The 27,633-nt window shown below is 45.5% G+C and overlaps 1 protein-coding gene across 1 annotated transcript in view; it reads left to right on the top strand.

The window, feature by feature from the left end:
- The window catches only part of LOC138154465 (protein-arginine deiminase type-3), a 48,300-nt gene extending 21,177 nt beyond the window's left edge, over positions 1–27,123 (top strand). Inside the window, exons 6-16 of the mRNA XM_069079274.1 lie at positions 578–703; positions 2,462–2,640; positions 4,017–4,120; positions 4,249–4,360; positions 4,812–4,919; positions 5,868–6,019; positions 14,084–14,228; positions 15,099–15,205; positions 19,472–19,547; positions 21,336–21,461; positions 26,185–27,123. Coding sequence (XP_068935375.1) covers positions 578–703; positions 2,462–2,640; positions 4,017–4,120; positions 4,249–4,360; positions 4,812–4,919; positions 5,868–6,019; positions 14,084–14,228; positions 15,099–15,205; positions 19,472–19,547; positions 21,336–21,461; positions 26,185–26,418 — 1,469 coding nt within the window. The 3' untranslated portion in view covers positions 26,419–27,123. The remainder of the gene's footprint in view (positions 1–577; positions 704–2,461; positions 2,641–4,016; positions 4,121–4,248; positions 4,361–4,811; positions 4,920–5,867; positions 6,020–14,083; positions 14,229–15,098; positions 15,206–19,471; positions 19,548–21,335; positions 21,462–26,184) is intronic.
- The last annotated feature ends 510 nt before the right edge of the window (positions 27,124–27,633 follow it).

Below are 27,633 nucleotides of genomic sequence, written 5' to 3'. Positions count from 1 at the left end.
GTTCCATGATGCCTCAGGGTATCATTCATAGCATGTAGGTGGCTTCATGGAAGCATGGACTAGTATCAGATCACATTCTATGAGTCTAATCAGAATAGAGGTCTGGGTTCTAATTCTGGCTCTTCTGTGACCTTAAGTAAATCACTTAATTTCTTTGGGTCTCAGTTTCCTCTTTTGTCAAATTAGATTAGATGACTGCCGAGGTATCTCCAGCTCTGAATCTTATAATCCTGTGACTTAGGATCATAAGACCATAGATTTATAGCTGGAAGAAGACTAGGAGTTCTTCTAGCCTATTTCCTTCATTTTTCAGGTAAGGAAACTTGAGACCTAGAGAGATGAGGGGACTGATTTGACATCAAATGAAGAGTTATTGTAAGAGCTAAGACTTGTACCCAGGTGTCTGAATTCCCAGCTCTAGGCTCTATCCTGAGTGTAATTACTTTTGCTTGTGGTCCAAGACCCAAGGGAGGAGGTGGAACAGGGCATGGATGGGAAGTGGGAGGAGACCACTAGAATATGGCCACTGGTAGGAGTGTCTGCGGGTCTAAGCAACCCTTTACCTCTGCATCCTCAGACCTTCAAGACATGTCACTCATGATCCTGAGCACCCAGGGCCCTACTGCCCTCTTTGATGACCACAAGCTGGTTCTTCATGTCTCCAGTGTTGATGCTGAGAGGGCTCGAGTCTTCCATGCCTGTGGTGAGTCAATTCCCTTATACCGCTTCCAGCAGAGCTGCCATCACTAGGAGAGATGGCCACTAAACTGTGTTTCCTACAGTGGGTATGGGCTGCATGGAACCAGCGCACTCTATCCTCCCTTGTAATCAAGGGAATAGCTGGCAGGGGGAGGGAGGAATCTTAGAATTGGAAAGGTCCTCAGAGGTCATCTAAGTTAGATGCAAGCAGCAATCCCTTCTGTGACATCCCTGAAAAATGATCATCCAGCTTCTTCTGGAAGACCTTCACTGATGGGGAACTCACTCTCTCCAGGGCATCCAATTCAAATTTCAGACAGCTGTCATTGATTTTCTTGATATCAAGCCCCAAACTGCCTCTCTGCAACCCCTTTTCCATTGCTTCCTGTTCATTGAGCCCTCTGGGAAGAAGTACTCTTCTTCCATGTAATAGAACTTTGGTATTTGAAGACAGAGAGCCCCTCAAGGATTCATAAAGCTAAACATTCCTGCATGGTCAGAGTTTTTCTCTAGGCAAAGCCAAGAGAGATAGCATGATAGAGTGGATTCAAATTTTACCTCTGTAAGTTACTACTTGGATCGCCTTAGTCAAATGACTTTAACTCCTTGGACCTCAGTTTTCTCATATGTAAAATAAAGGGATTGGATTAGATAGCCCCTTCCAGCCCAAAATCTATGGTTCTATAGTTCCTGCCCTCAAGGAGCTTACATTCTACTGAGATGAAAGCAAGGTAATTTGAGAAGGGGGGGAGCATTAGAAAACTGGGGATGTCAAGGACAGCATTACAGAACAGAAGCTCCCTTAGCAGAGCTGTGAAAGGTGGGGAGGGCGATGGCATAATGGGGTGGAAGGAGCCCTAGCTCTGGGGTCATAGGGCTTGATGCTTTAGTATCTGTGTGAGCCTGGACAAGTCACTTGAGGGGCCCAGTTTCTTCATCTGTAAAACAAAGAGGCTAGAAAGCAGACAGACTTGGAAGTCCCTTCCAGCTCTAAACCCATGAGGTGGCCATGGTGGATATGGCGGGTGAAGAGAGGAGAGTCAAGGACAACTCTGGGTTATGAACCCGGGGGCCTGGAAGGATGGCGATGCCATTGACAGGATTTCTAAGGAGTCTGTTAATTTGGGTTTGGGGCTTGTTCTCCTCCTTAGCACACACAGCAAGTAGCAATGGGGAACCAAGAAATGATGAAGTCTAGGTCAAGTCCAGCCTGCTGCTGCCTCTCTGTGGTTCCCAGCTCTTCCTCTTCCCAGAGGAAGAACTCTAGGGGTCAAGGGGTGGCTCTGGACAAGAAGCCTCTTCTGCCTTATGGGAAGGACTTCATGACCCATCCCACCCTGCATGTCTCTAGCTTTTTAAGAGATGGGTGACAGGGGAGGCTAGCCCTGAAGTCAGGAGGACCTAAGTTCAAAATCTGGCCTCAGACACTTAGCAGAAAAACTAGCCATGTGACCTTGGGCAAGTCACGTAAGACCAACTGCCCTCCAAAAAGCAAAAAAAAAAGAGATTGGTGACAGGGGCAGCTAGGTGGTGCAGTAAATGGAGCACTGGCCCTGGAGTCAGGAGGACCTGAGTTCAAATCTGGCCTCAGACACTTAACACAAAACTAGCCGTGTGACCTTGGGCAAGTCACTTAACCCCAATTGCCCTACTTCCCCCTCTCTAAAATAAGCAAAAAAAAAAAAGAGAGAGAGAGAGAGAGAGATGACTTCTTCCTCCTTCTTCTCCCCTTTACTTCCTATGTTCCATCTCTCCCCTTCAGGTCCTGAGGACTCATGTGAAGCCTACAGGTATGTTCTAGGGCCAAACAAAGTATCCTATGTGGTTCCTCGCTTCAATGGGGATGAAGAAAAGTTCTATGTAGAAGGACTTTCCTTCCCTGATGCTGGCTTCTCTGGGCTCATCACCTTCCACATCACATTGTTGGATGATTCCAATCAGGTATGTAGGGTGGGGTGGGGGGATACATGGCATTGAGCATTGACACTAGACCCCAGAAGTAGGTGGGGGAAGGGCTGTGATCTCAGGGCTATTGGCTATAACATAAGCATGGAAAAAAGCCAGTAGAGTTGGGTCACCTCTTCAGAGAAGACTTCACCTAGGCCTAGGAGGTTGGGCATCTGATGTTCTGACCACTAGGGCCTATTTCCCATTTCCGTTCCCTCTGAGGAGCTGGCCAGGACCATCATTGCTGCACCCTCATCACTTACCTACACAGTTGAGGTAGAGGATGGCATAGGCCAGGATGAAGGGTTCATCTCCTACCAGAAGGAGATATGAACCTGTTGAAAGAGATGGTACCTGAGTCATGGTCACCACCTGTAGACACTGACCACCTTGGGAGCCCTGGTGCCCCTGAGGGCTGGAGCTATTGTCCTGCTGGGCCAAAGGTTACCTCCCTCAGTTGCTGGCTCCTCAGGTCAGGACAGGTATTCTCAAAGTATGCTAGTTTCACTATAAAGAGTTCAGTCATGGGGTCATTCATGTACATCTTGTCCATGCCTCTCAGAATTGTATAGATGTCAATCTTTATTCCCCCTCATCTCCATTGCCACCCCCACTCCATCCACTAAGCCTCAGTCTTTCCAAACTCAACCGTCATCTGACCACCTCCCTATCCCAACTGATGATAGTATGATAGTAACTGATGTTAATAATCCTGAGAAGGGCACCATCTTCTTTGCTACCCTGAGGTTATCTGTAGGGACCTTGTTAAAGCAGAGAGAGAGAGTGAGTGAGAGAGAGAGAGAGAGAGAGAGAGAGAGAGAGAGAGAGAGAGAGAGAGAGGAGAGAGAGAGAGAGAACATGAACCTCTGGACTTAGGATCCTGCACCCCTACCCCACCCATTATAATAGAGTGGTTGGAATGTGTATTTAGGGAGAGCAGAGAGCCATATGAGACCTTTCAATGAGAGAGGACACCTCTGAGGAGATTGGCTATCTGGAGGATTTTCTCTGTGTGGCTGTGTTTAGGTTTCCTTGTAGTGTGTGTGTGTATGTGTGTGTGTGTGTGTGTGTGTATGCCCCTAGGGAAAGTCTGGTGCTACGGACTGTGCTGTAAGCTGACTGAGTTCTCAAACACAGAGTACACCAAAGGTTAGACAGCAATGACCATGTCCTAAGGTGAGTGACAATACCATCTGAACCCTTCCTTATTCCCTTGAGTGAGCTTGGTTCAGAGATTGCCAGACCCTGGAAGTCCATAGTTCTCCAACACCTTGTTGACAAGGGCCTAGCTCAGAATTCCTCCAGAGTTTATAAAACACTATTCTTTAAGGATCACTGGCTGAGGCGGCTTCTCTGGTTCTTCCCTGCAGGATTTTCCAGAGTCCCCAATCTTCACAGACACTGTTGTATTCCGTGTGGCCCCCTGGATCATGACCCCAAGCACCCTCCCACCCGTGGAGGTGTATGTGTGCAAGTGAGTCTGACTTCAGGAGATGGTTATGGGGAGCAGTGGCCTCCTTTTCCACTTGGGGAGCTCCTGTTGCATCTCTCCCAGTCCCCTGGACGTATCTTGAGACACCTAACCTTCTGACCTGTCCACAGAGTAAGGAACAACACCCACTTTGTGGAAGCAGTTGCACACTTGGCAAAGAAAGCGGGCTGCAAGCTGACCATCTGTCCCCAGGCCGAGAACCGCAATGACCGCTGGATACAGGTGAGGAGGTCACTCCGTTTTGTGGGCCAGAGAGATGGAGAGGGATAGAGAGAGGATAAAGTAAAGAGGTGGGGGGGGGAGAGGGGTAAGAGAGACAGGGAGAGATGGAAAGAAACAGAGAGACAGAGACAGAGACAGACAGACAAAGGACAGAGAGAGAGACCACTTGAAGATGCAGGGCTCTATTGACACCTCTCCCCTGGAAGGACCAATGGGCAGGACATTCTAAGACCTTTATAAACTGTCTCTCTTATCCTCAAGGAAGGGAGTCCTGAGTTCAAATCGGGCTTCACACTAGCCATGTGACTCTGGACACAGTTGCCATATGAGCAGAGGAAGGAAATGGGAAACCACTCTAGTATCTTTGCCAAGAACATCCAAAATGGGCTCGTGGAGGGTTGGATGTGACAGAAAAGCTATTGCACAACAACCAGAATCCGTTTCTTCGCAGGATGAGATGGAATTGGGGTATATCCAGGCTCCACACAAGACTTTCCCTGTGGTCTTTGACTCCCCACGGAATGGCGAGCTTCAGGACTTTCCGTACAAAAGGATCCTGGTAGGTGGCCCCTTCCTGGTCTTCAAGCTCATTCCTACACGAGACTGCAGGGCCAAACGGCAGCTGCCATTTGGATTCTCCCCAGAGGCCTGTCTGGAGAGAAGAGCCAGTGGGGGGCGGGAGGGGAGGTGTGGGGAGTCTGTTCATGCCTCATCCTTAATGGGCTCCCTGGTTTGTCAGTATCTTTCCTTGAGAATCTGTTCAAGTGACTTTCCTGTTGTTCAGTACTCTGGTGAGGGTATGCTAGACTAAGGAATGAGTAAGCATAGAAATGATGTAGAAAAGTCAGAAATGGAAGAAGAAATGAGAACACAGGATGTCAGAGCTGGGAGGGGCCTTAGAACACAGAATGCGGGAGCAGGGAGGAGCCTTAGAACACAGGATGTCAGAGCTGGGAGGGGCCTTAGAACACAGAATGTGAGAGCTGGGGGGGGGGGCCTTAGAACACAGGATGTCAGAGCTGGGAGGGCCCTTAGAACACAGAATGTCAGGGCTGGGAGGGCCCTTAGAACACAGAATGTCAGTGCTAAAGGGGACCTGAAAATACAGAATGCCATAGCAAAAAGAACACTTAATGATTATCTGGCCAGAGTACCTAATTAACAGATATGAAAGCTGGGGTCTGTCTACATGAGGAGTCTTTGTATTTCTGTAAAATGCAGAACTTCACAAAGAGAGGGGATAAAGGGGTCGGGAAGGCCAGCTTTCCCTTTCTGGCTCCTCTGCCTGCACCATTATGAGTAAGTCATGGTTTTTCTTTTGGCCTCAGTTTCCCAGTTTGCAGGGGGAGTAAAATGTCCTCTGGTGCCTTCAAGGATCCTCTGTGAGTCAAAGACAACCAAGAGATGCCCTGGGATCTCAGAAGTACATTGGGAAACGGTCATCTGTTGACCGCTCTGGCTGTTGCCTGAGCTCTCAGCTGACTCTGTTCCCTCCCTTTCTGCCCAGGGCCCAGACTTTGGCTACGTCACCAGGGAACCTCGGGACAAGTCTGTCAGTGGACTGGATTCCTTTGGGAACTTGGAAGTCAGCCCCCCTGTGGTGGCCAATGGGAAGGAGTACCCCTTGGGAAGAATCCTTATTGGGGGCAACTTGCCCGGGTAAGAGGGAAAGACAGGGATGGAGCCTCCTGGCATGGATATGGGAGGTGCCTGGTACAGAGTGGGAGGGCGAGGGAGCAAGCCTTTATATAGCTTCTACTACTAATGTTGTGCAGAGAATAAGAGCGAGCTGAAACCTGGGTTAAAGGTAAATTTAGGTGTGGATTTATTGATCAAGTGCGCGACTGCCTGGAGTACACACTCAAATCAGGCAGCCCTGAATTGGGGTACACACAGTGCTTATAAAGGCTAAAACCACAAAAACCAGAACTGGGGAGGGGAGCTAGCATAAGCAATGATGCACAGAAGCCAAGAATTGCCATTGGTTAGATCTATAGCTCAGGGCTAATTTGGGAAGATGGTGCAAGGGTACAAGGGTGTCTCTTTCCTGAAATAAAGGTCCCTCCTAGAACAGGGAAGAGGGTCATTGGGTAATGGGGACAGGTTAGGGTCATGTTATGAGTACAGGGTAGTCTCTTCTCGAGATAAACTTTAGATAAATTTGTACCATAACCGTGGGACTGACCCTTGTACATAGTGATAATATACAGAATGCTAATTCAGGAAGTAGAGGGTTAGGGGACTATGCCTTGGGCAATACCCAGGACTATGCCTTAATAGCCTCAAGCTATTACAGGGTGTAGGAAAGAGACAAAGACAAATAGAAAGGGGATTAACGGTGGGCTTCAAATCAGGAGATGGGTAATTTGGGTTTGGGCACAACACTGTGGGTCAGGCATTATGCTAAAGGTTTTACAAATATCATCTCACTTGAGCCTCCTGATAACTCTGTGAAGTAGGAGCTATTATTATTCTCATTTTACATTTGGGGAAACTTAGGCAGGCAGAGTCAAGCAACTTGCCCAGGTTCTCACAATTAGCTAATAAATAGGCTTCTGAGGCTGGATTTGAACTCAGGACTTCCTGACTCCAAGCCCAGAACTCTATCCACTATGTCACCTAGCTGCCCCCCATGGGAGGGAAAATGCTGGTAAGATATAGTCAGAATGCAACTGATTAATCTCACAGATGTTTATTGATTGCCTAATGTATGCAGAGCTCTACAAATGTCTGGGGGAGATATGGAGTTTAGGAAAGACACAGTCCCTGTTCTCTTGGGGCTTACAGTATAGTTCTGACAATGAATTAGAGTTCTTAGCACAGACTAGTCCCCAAAGGGCTTTATCCAAGTGCTGGCCCTGCCATTTTCTAGTTATGGGACCTTACCTCTTAGTTTCTTCTGCTAAATAGGGGAAGAGGAACCTGGTCCTGCTAGGTCAGCCTCACAACGTTGTTATGAGGGTCAACCTAGCAGTGTCTATGAAATCAATTTGAAAATAATAATAGTCACTAGTAATTATTTAGTGCTTAAAGGTTTGCAAGGCAATTTACAGCCATCATCTCATCTGAGTTTCTGATCATTCAGGGAGGTAGGTGCCATTATTATCCTCATTTTACAAACAAGGAAACTGAGGCTCAGAGTTTAATGGGCTTGCCTGTGGTCACACAGCTAGTGAACATTGAAGGGAGGATTTGAACTCATACCCTCTTGATACAGTCCAGCCCTCATTGCCCTGAATCATGCTGTGAACAGTCAGACACACATCTGAGTTTTTTATTATTATTGTGATTCCTATCCTCCATAGATGTGGTGATTCCCCAAGCAGCCCTGGGGAGGAACCATGAAGGGAGAGCAAACGGCCTTCCCAACCAAGATGCCCAGGCATTAGCATGGTGAGAGCCGTCCTTGAGAGGTAGCGTAGTGTCCTGGAGAGAGGAAAGAGAGTTCAAGTCTAGGCTCTGGGGGGTGTGTGTGTGTGTGTGTGTGTGTGTCTGTGTGTGTGTGTCTGTGTGTGTGTGTATGTGTGTGTAGGTCGTGTGACCCTGGGACAGTCACCCTCTCCATGTCCCAGGCTGCTCTCAAAAACTATTAGCTAATGGATGGTGTTTCCTGTCCCATTGAAATCAAGGTCCAATCCATCTTCCTATCATCTGGCACTGAGATTGAGCCTCTTTGGATAAATGGTCATCAAGAAGATCCAGGTTCAAGTCCTGTGTCTGGTGCAGGCTGGCTGTGTGACCCGGAGCATGGCACTTAGTTCTCAGTGACCCCAGCAACTCTCTAAGACCCTAAATTTCAGGAAAGATTCAGGCCTCCCTTAGAAGAATTTAACTCATTGGGCAGTCCCTACATGAAGGAAATCAGAGTTTTCATTAAATGAAACCCTCTGGTTCTACACAAAATAGCCTCTGTCACAGAATCACAGGCCCTCAGAGATGGTCTGGACATCAGAGGCCAACCATCCCTTACCTGAGCAGGAATTCCCAAATCCTTGACCAATGGTCATCCAACCTCTTCCCATAGGCTTCCATCCATCAGAGGGGCAGCCCCCTGACCCCCAGGCACCTCATTCCTCATTAGGAAGGTCTGGTTCTTATGGACCAAAGTCTGCCTCTCCAACCTCTGACTCACAGCTCCCTGCCCTGACCTCTGGGTCCAAGCAGATCAAGACTGACTCCTCTTCCATGGGAGCTCTTTAAGTCCTGGAAGACTCAAAATCAACCTCTGCTCTCCACTGTGGGTCTAACCTCCTATGGTGCCCATAGGGAATAGGAAATCCGAGTAGTCTCATGGGTCTCTGAAGGTCCCACTGTCTGCACCTGTCCTCTGGGGCTGGGCATATCCTTCACTCCTTCAGGGGCTTTCAATGTCACTCTTCCATCACAGGACGCCCCCCCCCCCCCGCAACACACACACTTCAGCAAGTGATTTCATGCTGAGGCTAAAATAAATAAGTGGCCAAAACCCCGGGGTGACAAGTTTCTCCCTACCGAGTCGGGCTGGGATGCAGATGAAAGAAGGACCTTCTGTTACCAGGCTGGTGCACAAAGCGTTTCCAGATTTGACAGGACCTTCCAGAGCTTGCCAAACCCCAGACACAGGTTCACCTCCATGTCATAATGAAGACCACTAGAATCAGAGCAGGAAGGGACTTTGGAGGGCATCAGTAAAGCTACTGAAGCCTTCAACTGCACTAAGACTTTTGGGACACCCTCCCTGTATGTGTGGGTATACATATATATGTTCATTTAATGTAAATAATATGATCACCTTACATATAGCCCTTTATACTGTATATATGAAGAGTTTATATGTGTGTATAATAGAAATAATATATATCACTGCATATAGCCCTTTATATAAAATATATTTATATGTGTATGAAAGAAATACTATATTTATATGGAACATATACATCACATTATACATATATACACATATATATGTGTGTATAATGTGATGTATATATTTTATATATACAAATGTGTGTATAATAGGAATAACATATTTCATCTTGCATGTGGCTCTTTTTAACATATATTTATATATGTGTATACTAGAAATAATACATTAATATATTTCTATATAACACATACATATCACTGTATACATATGACCACCTATATATGTATGTATTAGTACAGTGTGATATGTATGTTCTATATAAATATGTGCATATATGTATGGTGCATATATTTATCACTTTATAGTATATATGTGTGTATATACATACATGCATATGAGTCAGTACATGCACAGGACATTTATATAGCCAAGGGCTGCAGTGGCCAAAGCACTGGACCTGAAATCAGGAAGTCCTGAGTGCAAATCACTTTGCTTAGACACTTACTTACTGTGTGATCCTAAGCAAGTCACTTTGCCTTTGCCTCAGTTTCCCCATCTGTAAAATGAGGATAAGGATAGCACCTAACCCCCAGGGCTGTGAGATGACATTTGTAAAGTTCTTTAAAGACCCTGAAGTGCTATTTAAATGTCAACTCTGATGAGGATGATCATCTCTGCCAGGAGAACCCCAAACGGGGTCACAAAGAGTTGGATGCAACTGTAACAACTGAACAACAAAATAAATATCATTGTTATTAATAATCACAACTTATTTGAGCCTCACCGAGAACCTTTTGAGGTAGGTGATATTATTATCCTCATTTTATAAATAAGAAAACTAAGGATGAATAAGTTTTAACTTTTTTTTTTCCTTTTTGTAGGGGGAAAGGTAGGGCAGTTGGGGTTAAGTGACTTGCCCAAGGTCACTCAGCTAGTAAGTGTTAAGTGTCTGAGGTCATATTTGAACTCAGGTCCTCCTGACTCCTGGGCCGGTGCTGTATTCATTATGCTACCTAGGTGCCCCTGATGAATAAGTTTTAGAAGCATTGTGGACATAATGGTCAGGGTATTGAACTTGGGGTCAGAGAAACTCAGGTTCAAATCCCATTTCAGACACTTATTAGCTGTCTGACTCTAGGCAAGTAACAAATTTGTGCCTCGGTTTCTTCATCTGAAAAAGAGAGGCTTGGGCTGTGGTCTCTAAGACTTTTTCTAGTTTTAAATCTATGATGTTAAATCATGGTTATGCAGCTCACAGAATCATGGATTCAAAGCTGGGAGGAGCTTTAGGGTCCTTCTAGTACAGGGTGGGGAACCTTTGGCCTCAAGGCCATGTGGTACTTGAGGACCTAGGAGGCCATATATGGCCTCAAGGTCTCAGCCTCCCCACCCCTGGACTGCAGAATATGAAGTCCAGAAAAGGCCTTAGTTATCATCCCTCCCATTTGTAGTTGGGCAAAGTAAGTACCAGAAAGAAGCAATTTGTTTAAGATTTTACCACATCGCCAAGAAGTTCCAAACCAGTCTGCCTTCTATCCCACTGCTCTGCCTCTCCTGGCATCTCTGGACTTGGACTGTTTATTTTTAAAAGTTGATTGACACCCTCGCTCTAATAGAACACCAGGGCTCTCTCCCCTGCCCCTGCTTCAATCCCTAAAACATTGGTGTATTTTGGAGTTTCATGATTCCCAAGTCAGTTAATGAAAATTTCTCATCAACATCATTTCTGACTCTGAATTCTATGCAAAATTCTGAAGGTGTGGGTTCTCTGAAGGTCTGCTTGGCTCTGGTGTGATAGTGAGGGCTTAATGGGGCTTAATTACTGGGATTCTTAAACTCAGCCACTGACTGACTTTTTTGGCTAGAACCCTCTCCCTACTGCCCGAATAGCTGCACTGTTTTGTTTTTTTTTGAGGGCAATTGGGATTAAGTGACTTGCCCAAGGTTACAGGGCTAGTTTTTGTGTTAAGCGTCTGAGGTCGGATTTGAACTCAGGTCCTCCTGACTCCAGGGCTGGTGCTCTATTCACTGTACCACCTAGCTGCCCCATAGCTGCACTGTTGTTAAGAGAATATAAGCTCTTTGTGGATTGCAGGAATCTGAGGCTATAAAATGTTAGAACAAGAATGTGAGGGCTGGGAGGGAGTGTGAGAGGTATAAGTGCCCTCAGAACAAAGAATGTCAGTTAAGATGGGAGAGAGAGACAGAGAGAGAGAAAGAGAGGAGAGATGATGAGAGAGAGATAGAAACAGAGAGAGAGACACATAGAGAGACAGAAGAGGAGAGAGAAAAGAAGATAGAAAAGAGAATGGTAGCGGAAAGAAGAAAGCAGAGATTAAGAGAGACACAGAAAGACAGAGAAAAAAGAGAGAAGAGGAAGAAGAAAAAATGAAAGAAAGAAGAAAAAAGAGACAAGGGTACCAAAGAGCATTTTTAAGTGCTTACATTCTAATGGAGGAATCAATAATCAGTCAATAAACATTTATTAAGCGCCCACTGAGTGTCAGCACAGCTAAGGAAACACGGAAAGACAGAGAGGCCCAGTCTAATGCAAACAGCTATGTATAAGTAGGCTGGAGCTCATCCTCAGAGAGGAGGCACTGGAATTCAGAAGAATTGCTTCGGGGCAGCCCGTTTCCTCCTTTCTGTCCCTGGAGTGGCCTCCTCTAGAATGCATGCTCGTTGCCAGAGTCTCCTTGCAAGGCCTTGAAGGACAGCCTAGTGCAGTATCTCAGGAGCCATGGGAGGATCTTTGCCCCGACACAATCTGGCCTGCCCCTGAGGTCCCCCCCTCCCACCTAGTTTTTGTCTGATCCCCAGGTAAGACTCAGAGTAAGTATAATGGAGACTCACATCCCCCTAGCTCCTTAGGGTTTACAAAACCCTTCCTTTGAATCATCCTGGTTTGTCAGGTAAGCAGCCAGGTGGTGCAGTGGGTAGAGCACCGAGCCAAGAGTCTGGAAGACCTGTGTTCAAATCCACCCTGACATTTACTAGCTGTGTGAACCTAGGCAAGCCAGTTAGCCTCAATTTCCTCATCTATAGAATGGGAATGACAATAACAGAACCTGCCTCACAAGGTTCTTGTGAGGATCAAGGGAGACAGAAATGGTAAAACACAGCACAGTGACTGGTGTATCACACGTGCTACATAAGCGTTAGTTATTATTAGAATGTAAACTCCTTGCAGGCAGGAAATTGTCTTGGTATCTGCAGTGCCTGGCTCTTAAAAGGAGCTTTATCAACTCTTGTTGAAATATATTGCTGAAAAAAAAGAAAAAAAGAAATATATTGCTGATTTCAATTATCTCCTATTTTACAGATGTCACAATTGAGGGTCAGAAAGGGGAAGTGATTTTCCAGCTAGTAAATGGAAAAAAATAAAAAGCTGGATTTGCACCCAGGTCTGGGACCCAGGGCTCTCTCCATTAAGCTATGTTAACAACTCATGGATGCTAATCTCCAGGGAGAGGGAAAGAAATTCATTACTGAGATAAAAATGTCCGGTAGCAGAATCTCTCCTGAGAGCAGAGAGAACAAAGAGAACAGAACTTATCTCCAGCACGGGCAGAGTGCCCCAATTCATATTGTAAGCTTCTGGAGCACAGCGACAGAGTCAGGTTTCTATTTGTAACTCCCTGCACAGAGTGGGTGCTTAATAAATGTTCATGGAACTGAATGGATCTAATTCAGCCAGAGTAACCAATGGGTCCTAATCTTGGCTCACCCACTTTTGATCATGGCGCTGGTATGAACCTGAATCCTTGCACTGACTGCTCAGATGGGACCAACGGAGGGTGAGGTGCCCAAGTTCAGACTTGCTTGACTCCCACACGCCTCTTGAGGTCCTTTTGAGGTCTATGAGACTGTTAGTATATTAATACAAGTAACAACGTGTACCAACTGCCACAAAAAGTCTGTTCTCTTTCTTCCACTATCTCCTTTCAATCTGGCGTTGGTCCAGGTAGGCACTCAAGGGCTGTGCCATTGGAATGCAAATATTAACAAATCTTCCCAACTGGAAAGGTTTCAAGAACATGTGCCTGTTGTTAGAGGACCTGCCTTGTTAAGAGCAGAGTCCCTGAGCACCAGTGTGGTTTAACTGAAAGGAGGTGGGGAGGTGTAAGCAGCAAGAAAGGGGATGGGTTATTTTTTGCTAGAGTAACTCTTGGAGATCATCTCCATGAAAGGTGGAGGGATTGTATACTACCTAGCCTGCAGTACCCACCCTGATGAAATCATGGGTCTTTGGAGTTTTGAACTAATGACCTACAATTAAAGCCTAATGAAAGTCACTAAATGCTCTGGTATCTGCCCAGAGGCCATATGATCTACCATGATCTCTCTTGAATCACCTTTCTTATCTGAATAAATACTTAGGGTGGATTTGGGGTGTGTGTGTGTGCATGTGTGTATGTGTATGTGCGTGTCTGATTTCTTTTAGTCACAGATTTTCTTGGTGTATATTCTCGGTAGTGGGATGACTGAGTCAAGGGGTGTGAATAGTTTAATGACTTTTCTCACATAATTCCAAATTGTTTTCAAGAATGGCTACACCCATTCCTAACTCCCCCAATAATGTCTATTTGTGTGCGTGTCTTCCCAAAGCTTCTCCAGCATCAACAGTTTCCATCTTTCAGCCTCTTTACCAATTTGGTGGATGTAAGGTGAAGCTTGAGAGTTTCATCTGCATTTTTTTTCTTATTATTAATATAGATACCTATTTTTCATACAGTCACTGATCATGCATATTTCTTCTGAAAACTGTTTATGCCTTGAACCATTTATCTATTGAGAAATGGTGCTTAGTCTCCTATATTTGAGCCAGATGTTTGGGTCACTTCTGAGTAATGTTTTGTCCACCTTTTTTACTCCAGATCCGGTGGAAGGAGGGTCACGCAGGTGGTCCGGGACTTCCTGTACGCCCAGAAAGTTCAGCCTCCCGTGGAACTCTTTGTGGACTGGCTGGCCGTGGGTCATGTGGATGAGTTCTTAAGCTTTGTCCCTGTCCCTCATGACAAGGTAAGGTTCCCCTGAGGGAGGCCCTTCGTGAGCCCTTCTGGAGACCGTCAGGGCCCTTCATCTCTTCCAAGACCTTTCTGCTGCTTCCCAAAGGTGATGGGTTTTATGATCACCATGGTATGCTCTTTTTATGTATGCACGAACACAGGCAAGAGACACCATGGGCCACTGCAGTTAGGGTTGGATTTGGGGTCAGAGGACTTGATTTTGCTACTTCTGACCTGTCTGATCTCGGGTAAAGAAAGCCCTTCCCCTCGCTGGGCTCCAGTTTGCTCATCTGTAAAATGAAATGGTTGGGCTGAATGACCCATAAGATCCTTGGATTCCTAATCTTGGTCTTGCTACTTACTGAATGTATTTTCCAAAGCAAAGTCACTTGGCTTTTCTAGGCCTCAACTTTTCCATCTGTAAAAATGAGAGTGGATAAGAATTCAACAATTATTTGTAAAGTCCTTCTCTATATTAGGCACTGTGCTAGATGCTGAAGAGAAAGTGGAAAAGTCCCTTGCCCTCAAAGAGCTTACATTGCATTGAGTGATTAGAGCTACCCAGACTGGCTGGTAAGGCCTTGGACCCTAGTTCTAAATCTGTGACCCTATAACTATACAGGGTAAAGGCATGTAACCCCTTGGTATCAGGTTACCTCTGCTAGCCTCTGGAATGGATGCTCAGGCCCACAAACCCCCTGGCCCGTCCTGCCTGGCCCTGTGGTGACACTGCCTGTGGGGCCACTGAAGTTAGCAGGAAGCCTGGCCCTGGACACCCTGGACCCTTTGTGTCCTGCCTGGAGAGCAGGGCCAGAATCCCTGCCATAAGTGTATGGTAGGTATCAGGGCTCTGGTGTGAGGGAACCTGCCTTTCTCCATACAGGGTTTCCGCCTGCTTCTGGCCAGCCCTGGAGCATGCTTCAAACTTTTCCAGGAGAAACAGAAATGGGGCCATGGGAGGGCCCTCCTGTTTGAAGGTGTCATTGGTGAGTTCTTTGTTACATTGTTCTTTCTCATCCCTGCCCCTAAGGTCCTACTGGGCCTGTTCCCTTCCCTTCCTATGTCCTCAACCCCCCAGTTCCCACCAGTGCCAGAGATCTGGGGAGGAACCTCAGAGGCCCTTTGATCCAATATGTTCTATATCCCCCGCAGAGGAAGGACCAGACGGGTCATCTGGCCTTGCTTTGTTGATCTCCAGAGAGGCAGTCTGTTTCACCTAGCGACAACTCTAATTATTAGGAAGTTTCTCCGCACTGAGGTTTCCAGCTGTTCTACTCCTGGTTCTCAGGGCTAATCAGAAGCCACTGATGAACAAGTTACAAAGCATTATGGAGGGGGCAGAGAAGAAGACGCAGTCCCTACCTTCAAGGTGGGTCACTAGGAGAGAGAGAAAGCTTTAGCCTGGCAACCAGAAGGCCAGCCTCTGACACTTGGTTGTGTGACCCTGGGCAAATCATTTTTCTCTCCTTCTCCAAGCATTCCATTTCCTCATCTGTAACATCAGAAGTTTGGACTTAGATGTTCTCTAAACTTCCTTCTGACTCCCCAATCCTAGAATCACTTATTAACTAGGTGACCTTGGGTAGCATATAGTACCTCTCCAAGCCTCAGTTTCCCCATCTGTAAAATGGTGATACTTCACAGGATGAGGAAAAAAAGTTTGCAAAATCTTAAATATGCCATAAAATACAGTAGAAAATGTGAGTGATTGGGGTGGCAAGGTAGCACAGCGAGTAAGAGCACCAGCCCCAGTGTCAGGATGACCTGGGGATCGAATCCGGGCTCAGACACTTAGCACCCATCCAGAAATACCTGGCCGTATAACCTTGAGCAAGTTACTTAACCCCAATTGCTTAGGGGCGGCCAGGTGGCTCAGTGAGTAAGAGCACTGGCTCCAGTGTCGGGATGACCTGGGGATCAAATCCAGGCTCAGATGCTTAGCACCACACCCAGAAATAACTGGCCATGTAACCTTGAGCAAGTTACTTAACCCCAATTGCTTTAAAAAAAAAAAAAGAAAAGAAAATGTGAGTGATTATGATTTAGGGAATACTAATTATAACAGGTCCCATTCCTATGCATTTGGCCATTTTAGATAACACTTTCCTCACAAGAGCCCTGTGACTCATTTCTCATTTTACAGACAGAGAAATCGAGGCTCAAATATTTTTATTTTACAGATAGGGAAACTGCAACTCAAATATTATTATTCTCATTTAATAGATGGGAAAATTGAGGCTCAAATTTTCTTATTTTACATATGGGGAAACTGAGGGCCAAATAATATAATTCTCATTTTACAAATGGGGAAATTGAGGCTCAGATATTATTCTTCTTTTACGGAGGGGTAAACTAAGACTTAGAAAGGTGAGCTGGTTTGTCCAAGTCTCTCAGCTAACAAGTGATCGTAGGATTTAGATGATCTTAAGAGATCATTTCAGTATGCCCCTATACCCCCATCATTTTTCAAGTGAGGAAACAGATGCCCAGAGAAGGAGGTGACTCAATAATCTCTCTCCTGCATGGACCACCTGTTGTTGCAGAGCAGAAACTTGAACCTATACCTTCTAGCTGCAGCTTTGGGGCTTTCTTTATTACCTCCTACCCAACTGCCTCCCAGTCTAGCTGGTGAGAGAGCTTATCTGTGCATGGAAGGGTAACTCAGCTTTCCAAGTAGTAGATATTCAATGGCAAATGAGGGAGACAGACAGTCATTGAGTCAGTCAACTTTATTAAGTACTGATTATATATTAGGCACTGTTCTAGGCACTAGGGATACAAACAAAGGCAAAAAAAAAAAAGCCTGCCCTCACAGGTTCCCATTCTAATGGAGGAGACAGCATGTTAATGGGGAGGGATATTTAGACTGGGTAGGTGGCTTTGTAGCACAAGGGAAGGTCTATAAAGGAGGTTTGAGAAGGTGGTCAGGACCACTTCCTGGAGGAAACACCCTCCCCAAAGCAGACTGACAGAATCCTCAGGATTTCAGGCCTCTGGGCAGCGTTCCAAGGGCTCAGGCCATCGAAACTTCCCCACTCAGGGCCCCCGGGTACATACCCGGCCGTCTCTGGAATGATCTGATCTAATCTGGGAGCCTCAAACCACATTAGCCCAAGTTATCTCAGGCATCAGTGAGAACATGATACAGAAGGAAAAGGGGTGGATGTGGATTTAAGAGATACTAGGTTTTGTGTCCTGCCTTTGAAACCATGAGACCCCAGGAGTGGCAGCTCCTGACTCATCGGGTCTACTCTGTTTGGCTACCCACTAGTGAGTATCAGCTGTCGGATGAAGCAGTAGAGGGAATGTTTGTCCAATTTATGGGTGTCCTGAAGCTAGGAGGTGCAGATAGCATGTTGGAGGACAGAACCAAGGTCCAAAAAGATGTCACCAGGCTAGAATATTAGGCCCAATCTAATAAAAGGAATTTAATAGGGAGATGTAAAAGTTTATATTTGGCTTCAAAGAACCAACTGTTGGGCTTGTAGAAAAACTACAGGATGGGAAAATTTGGCCAGACCATGGTTTGGGTGAAAATGATTTGGGGGTTTGAGTGGACTGCAAGCTCAGTATTAGACCACATTGTGACATGACCAGCACACACAAAAAAAGTGAGTATGATTTTAGATTTCATTAATAGAAGCAGAGTTTCAGAATGAGGATGGGGGTAGTCCCATTGTCCTCTGCTATGGTCAGACTATGACACTTCATTTTGGGGGGGGACACAAAAATTGATCCCCAAATTACTTACCTTCTCAATGATATAGGGAGAGAAGAGAGGGAGAGAATTTGGAACTCAAGAAATTTTTTAAATTAATGTTAAAATTTTTTTTTACATGTAATTGGAGAAAAATAAAATATTAAAGTTTAAAAATTGATACCATTTGTTTTTATATAGACTTTGTTTCCAGATTATCTCCATTTCCTTTCTCCTACCCAGGGAGCCATCTCTTATAACAAAGCTAAAATAAAGGGGGAAGGGAAGTAAAATAAATCACTTTATCAAGTGAGTCTGCCAGTATATGCAATGTTTCACACCCATAGTACCCCACCTTTAAAAAAAAGAGGGAAAAGAACATTTTTTCATCTGTTCTTTGGGGCTACATCTTTGAAAGGATACTGACAAACTGGAGTGAATCCAGAAGAAAGTGTGGCCAATGCTGGTGAGGAGATGGTAGGCCATTTCATGCAAGGATAGTTGAAGGACTTGGCAGGATTTTGTTTGGAGAAAAGAAGCCACAAGGGAGTCCCAATAATTGTCTTGAAGTATGTGAAGGGATCTCATGAGGGAAGAGAAATTTGCCTCATTCTGCTTGGCCCCAGAGGATAGAACTAGGAGTAGTGAGTAGAAATCGCCAAAAAGCCCACTTAGACTTGGGAAAAAAGCACACAAACACCTCTCCAATGGTGAGTGTCTCAATGCAGAGTGGGCCACCTCTAGAGGGAGTGAGTTTCCCCTCACCCGAAGTCTTCAAGTAGAAACTGGATAAACACCAGACAGGTACATTGTAGTGGGGATTCCTGTCTAGGGATGGCGGTCTCTGTCCTTTCCAACCCTGAAATTCAGTGATTCTACCATATTAGGATGAGAAACTTAAGTTGTGCTATCCTGCTTTTAGCCCAGCTCAACCGTACCCTGGGCTTCCTTTTCTCCTCTTCCTCAGGGCCTGACCTCCCTTCCAGGAATTCATTTCAGACTTCCTGATGCCCTGGAAAGTTGTAAGATGTCAGAGGGACCAGGTCACTGTGTGGAATTACTACCACCTCCCTCCCCACACACAAATATGCTTGCGAAACTGCTTTGCTAAGTAAGAAAGTATCCGCTCAACTTGCAGAAATATACTGACTCAGTGTCTGAGAACTTGAACCCTGCCTCCTAACCTAAAGCCCTCAAAACAATAGGATTTTAAGGGAGTATTTTTTCTTAATTGCTGATAATAATTTCTAACTTGATTTCTCTCCTGTTTCTCTCCCTCCACCCATATTTCTGTTTCATCTCTGCTTCCCTCTGTCTTTGTCTCTCTCCTTTGTCTCTTTCCCTTTCTCTCTCTATCCTCATCTCTTTCTATGTCTGTCTCCTCTCTTTTCTCTCCCTCTTTCTTTTCTCTTTCACTCTCTCTCCTCTCTCTGCCTTACTCTTCTCTCTCTCTCTCTGTCTCACTCTCTCTTTCTCTCTCTCTCTTCCCTCACTGTTTCTCTCCCTATCTCTGTCTTTGTCTGGCCCCCTCTCCTCCTCACTCTTTCCTCCACAGGAAGTTCACAGGTGAAGACCATGTCCATCAATCAGATCCTCTCCAATGAAAGCCTTATCAGTTACAACAAGTTTGTCCAGGTACTGGGAAAGGGATGGAGAAAGTTGAAGACACTCATTAATAAGTCTCCTTTATTGCTTTTTATAAAGAGAGTCAGAAGGCAGAGAAAAAGAAATCCTAGAAGAAGAAAAAAATGTCACTGAGGACCCACCATCCCCAGAAGGAAGCCACTCTCCCATGGCTCCTGTGTCTCTCCAGTCACACTCAGCCTCCTTTGCTGACCCTGGTTCCTTAGTCGCTCCTATGGTCCAGTAAGTTCTGTGAGTCAGAGCAGCTGCAAGGCCCTGTGTGGAGAGCTAGTGATTGGGGCGTGTCTTTTCCTCTGCTGCTCTGGAAGACCTATAGAGGTATGGCCCCATGTGTGGCCCCAGGTGAGGACCCAGGTAGAGGAGCTTGTTGCCTCTGGAAAGTGGTTTGGGGGGCACTGAGCAGCCCACCTGACCTGCAGCTCCCACTACTACAGTCCCTCCTCTGGCTGGGGGTCTCTAGAGGGCTCTGGTTAATGTAAATACATTACCTGAGTAGGGCAAGATGTGAAGCTATTATTTGCTTCTAATAGATTAATCTATCAGAAGGGTGTTGAGAAAGATACTCATGGAAAGAACCCTTGATTTGTAGACATAGGGTCTGGATTCAAATCCTGTCTCTGTGACCTGGGCCTTTACTTGTCTGCCCCTCAGACCCTCACCTATAAAATCAGGGGGTTGGACTAAATGATCTCTAACATGCCTTCTACCTCTAAATCTGTGGTCTGATGATGATCTGGTGACCTGGACTCAAACACCAGCACAGCTACTAATTACATTCAAGGAGATAAGGAATGAACTGAAAGATGTGATTTCTGAGACACTGCTCCTTAAGAGGCCAGGGAGCTTGACTTTGATTCATGGGAAAATTCTCAAATGGTTCATTAAAGAGAGAGTTGGTGAAAGTCTAGAAAAGGATCAGGTGAGGACCCAGCGAGGCTTATCACCAAAAGGGCATTCCAGATGAACCTTATTTGAATGAGAGAACAAAAGAGAATTTATTTGTATGAATGAAAGCACATTTATTAAATGCTTACTCTGCCCCAAGCACAATAGCTGGGCAGCTGGGTGGCACAGTGGATAGAGCACCAGGTCTCGAGTCTGGAAGACTCATCTCCCTGAGTTCAAATCTGGCCTCAGATGCTGTGTGACCCTAGGCAAGTCACTTAACCCTGTTTGCCTCAGTTTCCTCATCTGTCAAATAAACTGGAGAAGGAAATGGCAAACCACTCCAGTATCTTTGCCAAGAAAACCCCAAATTGGGTCATGAAGAGTCAGACACAATTGAAAAATAACTCAACATCAACAGTTTAACTCCCCAGGCAATAGTGAGGACAAATGCGAAACAGAAACAGTCTCAGCCTTCAGGGGCATTAATTTCTAATGGGAGAGACCTTTCATTTGGGGAAGATGTGGCCAGAGAAATACTGTGGATATAGTCTACCCAGATTTTAGCTAAGTATTTGATAAAGGCACTCATGCTATTCTTGTGGATGGAGCAATGTAGCTCCTAGAGAAGGAATGTTGAGTGTAGGGAGGGAGGTGCCTGCCGACAGCCGGTTCTTGTAAGACTTGGCCTTAGAGCCAGACTCTGGCTCCCAAAGGAGGTTCGTATGACGGTGGGGGGTGAAACAAGGTGACCCTTCTTAGCACTGGACATCATACAGAGGCTCCTCGCTCAAGCCGTTGGCGGATTCTCTCCTGGAGTCAACTCTTTCTTTGGTTTCATTGTCTTGTCTCCAATAACTCTGCCTTTGTCTTTCCCTTGGTCAAACCTCCCAGGGTTGCATTGACTGGAACCGAGAGGTCCTGAAGCGAGAGCTGGGCTTGGTGGATCGAGACATTATTGATATCCCTCAACTCTTCAAAACAGAGAGGAGGAAAGCAGTGGCGTTTTTCCCTGACTTGGTAAGAAGGGGGAACAGGAGGATGAATGGTGGTCTCTGATGTCGCTGGGATTATTAGTGTTATTAATACCATTTCTCTAAGGTTTGCAACAGCTCTGGGATGGAGGAAGGCAGGTCTCATCATCCCTGCTTAATGAAGGGGGAAGGGTTTTACATTTACCTGGCATGGATGGGACAAGTAGCAAAGAAGAGGTTAAAATTAATGGAAAACTCCAAGAGAGCCAAGGAAGGCAGGAAGACCTGATTTCAGTTTCTGCCTCTGGCTAAATCCAATGTTTCTATTGTACTTGAAGGTTCACAAAAAATTTGTTCCTATGTCCCTGGGTCCTCAGGACAGCCTGGGGAGGGAGGGAGTTCAGGTCTTATTACTCCCATTCTACAGGTGAATCAAATGAGGTTTCAGGAAACAAGCACTTTGCTCAAATTCACACAGGTATGAAGCGAAGATTCAAACTCAGCTTTCCTGATTCCAAAACTGGTGCTTCTTCCTTCCACTCCATTAGATCACAATGCCTCCATTCTGTAATGTATAAACTGAGGCATGGATTGGTTAAGAGGCTTGTCCAGAAGGACGAAGTTAGTAAGTGGTTAAGTTGATCTTTCCACTAGAGTGAGTTGTTCAAATGTTGTCCCTGTTGGACTGGATGATGCTGTGGCTGTACACTACGTTCCAAGGGATTTCCTGTGACCTGCATGAGGTCCAATCATTTATTTGTTTTCTTGGAGAGAGAATAAGGGTCACACAACACGGCCATAATGAGGGACCAGAATGGACCTGGAAGAAGAATCATAAACCCTAGGATCACAGATTCAATCCTGGAAGGGGTCTCAGAGACTGTCTAGGCCAGTCATGCATTTTATAGACATAGAAACTGAAACCTGGGGAAGGGAAGCATCTCAGCCAAAATGATGCAGGTGGAAAGTGGCCAGGGAGATTCTAATCCAGGTCATCTGACTCCCAAAGCAGGAACATTTTTGGGGCATCAAACTCGGCTTCCAGAGGCCTGAGGGCGGGAATGAAATCTCGGTAAACCAAGAGAACTTGCTCTTTGGGCCAGTTTGTCTATAGGTAGGCAGGAGTTTATAAACCATCCCAGAGCCTGACCCTGAACGACCTTTCTTAATAATAACTGACATTTATCTAGCATTCTAACATTTACAAAGGGCTCTGTGTTTATTCTCTGACTCGAGTCTCATCTCTATCCTGTGAGGTAGGCCCTACAGGCATTATTATCTCTATTTTTTCTTTTTTTTTGCCTTTTTTTGGAGGGCAATTGGGGCTAAGTGACTTGCCCAAGGTCACACAGCTAATTAAGTTATTATCTCTATTTTACAGATGAGGAAACTGAGGCTCAGAGAGGTTATGGCCCAAGGACACCCAGCTACAAAGTCAATGAATCATTTCTTTACTACTAACTGTATGACAGGCACTATGTGGTTACACATAGAACAGAATAATGTTATGTTAGCACATGAGCAAAGGCCTCAAGAAGCTTTTTTTTTTTTTAAAGCAATCGGGGTTAAGTAACTTGCTCAAGGTTACACGGCCAGTTATTTCTGGGTGTGGTGCTGAGTATCTGAGCCCGGATTTGATCCAGGTCATCCCAACACTGGATCCAGTGCTCTTACTCGCTGAGCCACCTGGCCACCCCTAAGCAATTGGGGTTAAGTAACTTGCTCAAGGTTACACGGCCAGGTGTTTCTGGGTGGGTGCTAAGTGTCTGAGCCCGGGATTCGATCTCCAGGTCTTCTCAACACTGGAGCCGGTACTCTTACTCGCTGTGCTACCTGGCCGCCCAAGAAGCTTTTATTTTAATAGAGGGTAGCAATGTTTGTATCTTCTAAATATCTATATATTTATATCCATTATCTATATATCTGTTTATCTGTCTATCTATAGGAGAGAGGTAGTCAGGAAGAGGTATTTGCATTTAGAAAGTTCCCAGGTTATAAAGTCATACAGGAGTAGATTGACACACCCATTTTATGATAGGGTTGATTATATTATGTTTCCAGAACTGAAAATGGGAGAGGGAGGGAGGTGGAGAAAGAAAAGAGGGTGGATTTTGGAGAAAAACAAAGGGAGAGGGAGGCATCAGCACAGAAAGAGGTAATTCCTCTAGGATAGGGTTTCTAGTCTAAGAAGCAAGGAGGGTAGTAAGAGAATGACCAGGGAAGGAAGTGACTAGAGGTAGGATGAAGGTGATGATGGTGGTGGTGGTGGGCACCAGGTAGGTGGACCTGAGCTGGTAAATTCCAACACTGATTCACCATGTTTCATTGTCTCCTTTCCGGAAGCTCTGAGCTCTATCTCAGGAGGCCTCGCTTCAAGGGGGGATGAACAATAGAGGACCAGGTCATGCTGACCCAGTGGTCAGGTGGGGCCTACGAGTGAGGCCTCCTCACATACAGGCCTAGGCTTCCTGCAAATGAAAGATAAAGGCTTTCTTGCTCTCCTTTCCACACTTCCTTTGTTCTTTCCTTCCTCTTTTCAGTTAAATCTCCCTTGCCCCCACATTTCAGCCTTGTTCTGAAACTCTCAATATCACTTCCCTTTCCTTTCTTCCTGCAAAAGCAGTGGATGACTTTTAAGATAATCTTGCAAATAAGTTCAAAACACCCCAAATGGTTACTAGCCCCCCTTTCTTCTGCCCATCCTGACCCCCGTCTTAAATAATTATGGACTACAAATGACAATAGGTCACAGGGGGCTGTCTACAAAGCTTCCATCAAAAGGAGGAATTTGATTAAACAAAAACACATTAAGTCCCTACTATGTGTGATGTATTATCTTAGGCATTTGGGATACCAAAATAAACACTGACACAGTGTGTGGCCTCAAAGAGCTTACAGTCAGTCAGTCAATGAGCATTTATTAAATATCTATTATGTGCCAGGTGCCATAGTAAGGATTGAAAATACAAAGAAAAGGGGCGGCTAGGTGGCTCAGTGAATAGAGCACTGGCTCTGGAGTTGGGAGGACCTGAGTTCAAATCCTGCCTCAGACACTTGACACACTTACTAGCTGTGTGACCTTGGGCAAGTCACTTAACCCCAATTGCCCTGCCTTCCCCAGTCCAAAAAAAATTTTAAAAAATACACAGAAAAACAGAAGAGAGTCTTTTCTCTCAAGGAGCTCACACTCTAATAATATGCTAACAATTATGCAAAGGAACAGATGAATTGAGGGTAGAGGAAATGTGGGCTATATACAATAAATGTAGATAATGCAACAAACAGAAGAACTAACATTTCTTCAGCACCTACAATGTGTAGAGGGCAGAGGATGAGGGTGAGAAGATGGTGAATCAGGCACTGAACTCATTGGAAAAAGTGAAGACCTGGAGACAGGTCCTTAGGGTCAGAGAGGGGGCAGGGACCTTGGAGGTCATAGAGCCCAACATTTTCAGAGGCCCACAGTGATGAGGTCACTTGCCTAAGGTCACATGGGTAGAGAAAGGGTGGAAGAGGTAAGATTCAAATCCAGGGCCTTGAAGTCCAAATCCAGTATATCTTTCCAGTGAACTCTACCCCTCCATGAGAAGGTACCAGTAATAAGAGTGGAAGAGAGGGTGATACAGGGAATGGCCTGGACCCCAAAGGAGCAAAGAGGTCATTTGGGGGAGGAGTGATAGAGGCGAAGTCTATAGGTGGGAGCAGGGATCAAGAAATAGGTCTGCCCTTCCTTGTGGCCCTGAGTCAGAGGAGTGCCTTCGGCTTGGAAGCCACAAGGTTCTGGGCCTGGATTTGAACCTCAACCCTACCCTAGACTACCTAGATAACCTCAGGCAAGTCACTTCCCCTTCTCAACCTCAGTTTCCTCATTCATAATATGAGGGATTTGGATTAAATAGTCTCCGAGGACCCTCCGAATTCTAAGTCTAGGGTCCTGTGAACAAATCACTCAATCTCTCTGACCTCTGTTTCCTAATCTGTAAAATGAAGGAGCTGGACTAGATGGTCTCTAAGGTCCCTTCCATTTCTAAATCTGTGTGTGTCACTGAGGAAACCGAAATGTTTAGCTTAGACTCCACCCTTACCTCAATGCAATCCCTAGGAAGGATAGGGAGAAGCCTTCTATAAAGCTCTAAAATACAATGCTCCCCACTTTGGAGAGGTGAAAACAAAGGGCTCTGCTGACTGAGGATGAGGTCTTGGAGTGAGTGGGGAGAGAAGGAATCGGAGAAGGTTTTCTGGTATCGGGCTTTAATTATGGATGGGCTAAGTGGATTAAGTGCTGGGAGAAATCTGAGGAGGAGAGGTCACTTTGATCTGGTGGGTCCAGGGAAGTGTGGATGGAAGAACAAGCATCTGAGTTAGGTCTCCAGGGAAAGAGGAGCTTCTACAGAGTCAGAGTAGATGAAAGGAAGAAAGAGACTGTTATAAGAATCAAAGGTCAGGGAAGAGTGAGCAGAAGCACAAAGATGGGAGAGGGTAGGATGAGAAACAGGAATCCAGTCTAACTGAAATATAGAACACATGAAAAGGAGTTGTTTGAGATAAGGCTGGATGGGTAGTGTGAAAGTGGATGGGGAAGGGCCTTGAATGCCAGGATCAGAAGTCTGTCCTTTATTCATTGAGGCATGGGGAGTCACTAAAGGATATGGAGTAGAGGAGTGTCATGATTTTGGCAGAATATTAGAAGCTCTGTGTAGCCACGAGTGCCCATGGTGATGTGATGCCTTTTCCTCTAACATCCCTGATTTTCTACTCTGTGGTTACAGGTGAACATGCTTGTGTTGGGGAAGCACCTGGGGATCCCCAAACCCTTTGGGCCCATCATCAATGGGCGATGCTGCCTGGAGGAAAAGGTTCGATCCTTGCTGGAGCCACTGGGCCTTGAGTGCAACTTCATTGATGACTTCACCCCCTACCACATGCTGCATGGGGAGGTACACTGTGGCACCAATGTCCGCCGGAAGCCCTTCCCCTTCAAATGGTGGAACATGATCCCCTGAGCTGGCTGCCTTCCCTCATCCTCTCCTCTGCCTGGGAACTTCAGTATGAGACAGAGGAAGGATTCACCCGAACAATGGAAATTCAACAAAGCAAACCAACCTAGGAACCTTGAGAGAAACTGATTCCCACTGGAAACACCAAACTCTTTCCTTATAGCCCTTCCCCTACATTTGCTCTCTGCCTGGGAGCTGAAAAGTTCAGAAACCAAGGCCTCCCTCTCTATGAAACAACATGACCTCATCTTATGCTGACTCCCATGTTTCTCAGGTTTGAGACTCACAATGAATCCCTCAGACTGTTCACCCGCCATTTCTTCCTTTTGTAAACTCCTCTCTGGAAAAATTCCAGCTGATAGTTATATCATAGTGATGTCATCTCATTCTTTCAATTAGGCCTGAGCCCCCACCAAGCTCCCACCACTAGGCAAAAGGAAAAATTCACAAGCCAAGTTTAGTTTGGCCCAGTTACATCCAACCCAGCAGAGCAGTAGAACTAAGAAGCAAGATCATTCCTAATGTGAAAAGGTCTGAAAAACTGAGTGGAGGCCATAAGCACATCAGCTTGGTCCTCAGAGCAGGGCCTGCAAGTTAGAATGAGGAGAATTCATAGGAGAAACGTCTTTGGGGGATTGTCTTTTTGTTCTGAGAAAATGCAATGTTGCTCTGCTAGGCTCTAAATTCCCAAAGGGCATGGGCTGTGTCTTATATATCTTCCCATCTCTCCCCTGGTACTGAGTTCAAGATCTTGCATACAGTAGGTGCTAAATAAATGGATTTATTTTGAATTGTGAATATGAAGGTAGGTTTCTGACAGACAGATATGATTCCCTTTGTCATCCAACATTCAGGAATTTGAATCTTGGTCTGAAAACCTGAGATCTCTTGGGAATTTAGAGATACCAGAATTCTATAAGATTGAGTATAGGGGGAAAGTCAACAAGCATTTAGTAAATACTATGTGTCAGTAAATACTTACTATGTACAAAAAGAAAGAGCTTAGATGATAATGAGCAAATTCAGCCTATGAAAAGGAAAAGCTGGGGTTGGGAGGTTGGAGAAGGGAAGACATTTAGAGACCAAAGAGGGATTAAGACATGAGCATTGTTGGCCTAGGCATTTCCTCAAAATGGAGACTGTTGGAGGAACAGACCAATCAGAGAAAGGAGCCTCAGAGGTGGAGACATCTTCCAGGGCAAGAAAAGTCACAAAATCTCC

Source organism: Petaurus breviceps, unplaced genomic scaffold (assembly GCF_028583685.1).
Source record: "Petaurus breviceps papuanus isolate PSGF00001 unplaced genomic scaffold, PetGlider_PUasm1.0 91041, whole genome shotgun sequence".
NCBI classification, from domain to species: domain Eukaryota; kingdom Metazoa; phylum Chordata; class Mammalia; order Diprotodontia; family Petauridae; genus Petaurus; species Petaurus breviceps.
Note: the sequence above shows the minus strand (reverse complement) of the source record. Positions and strands in the feature narration are given on the sequence as shown.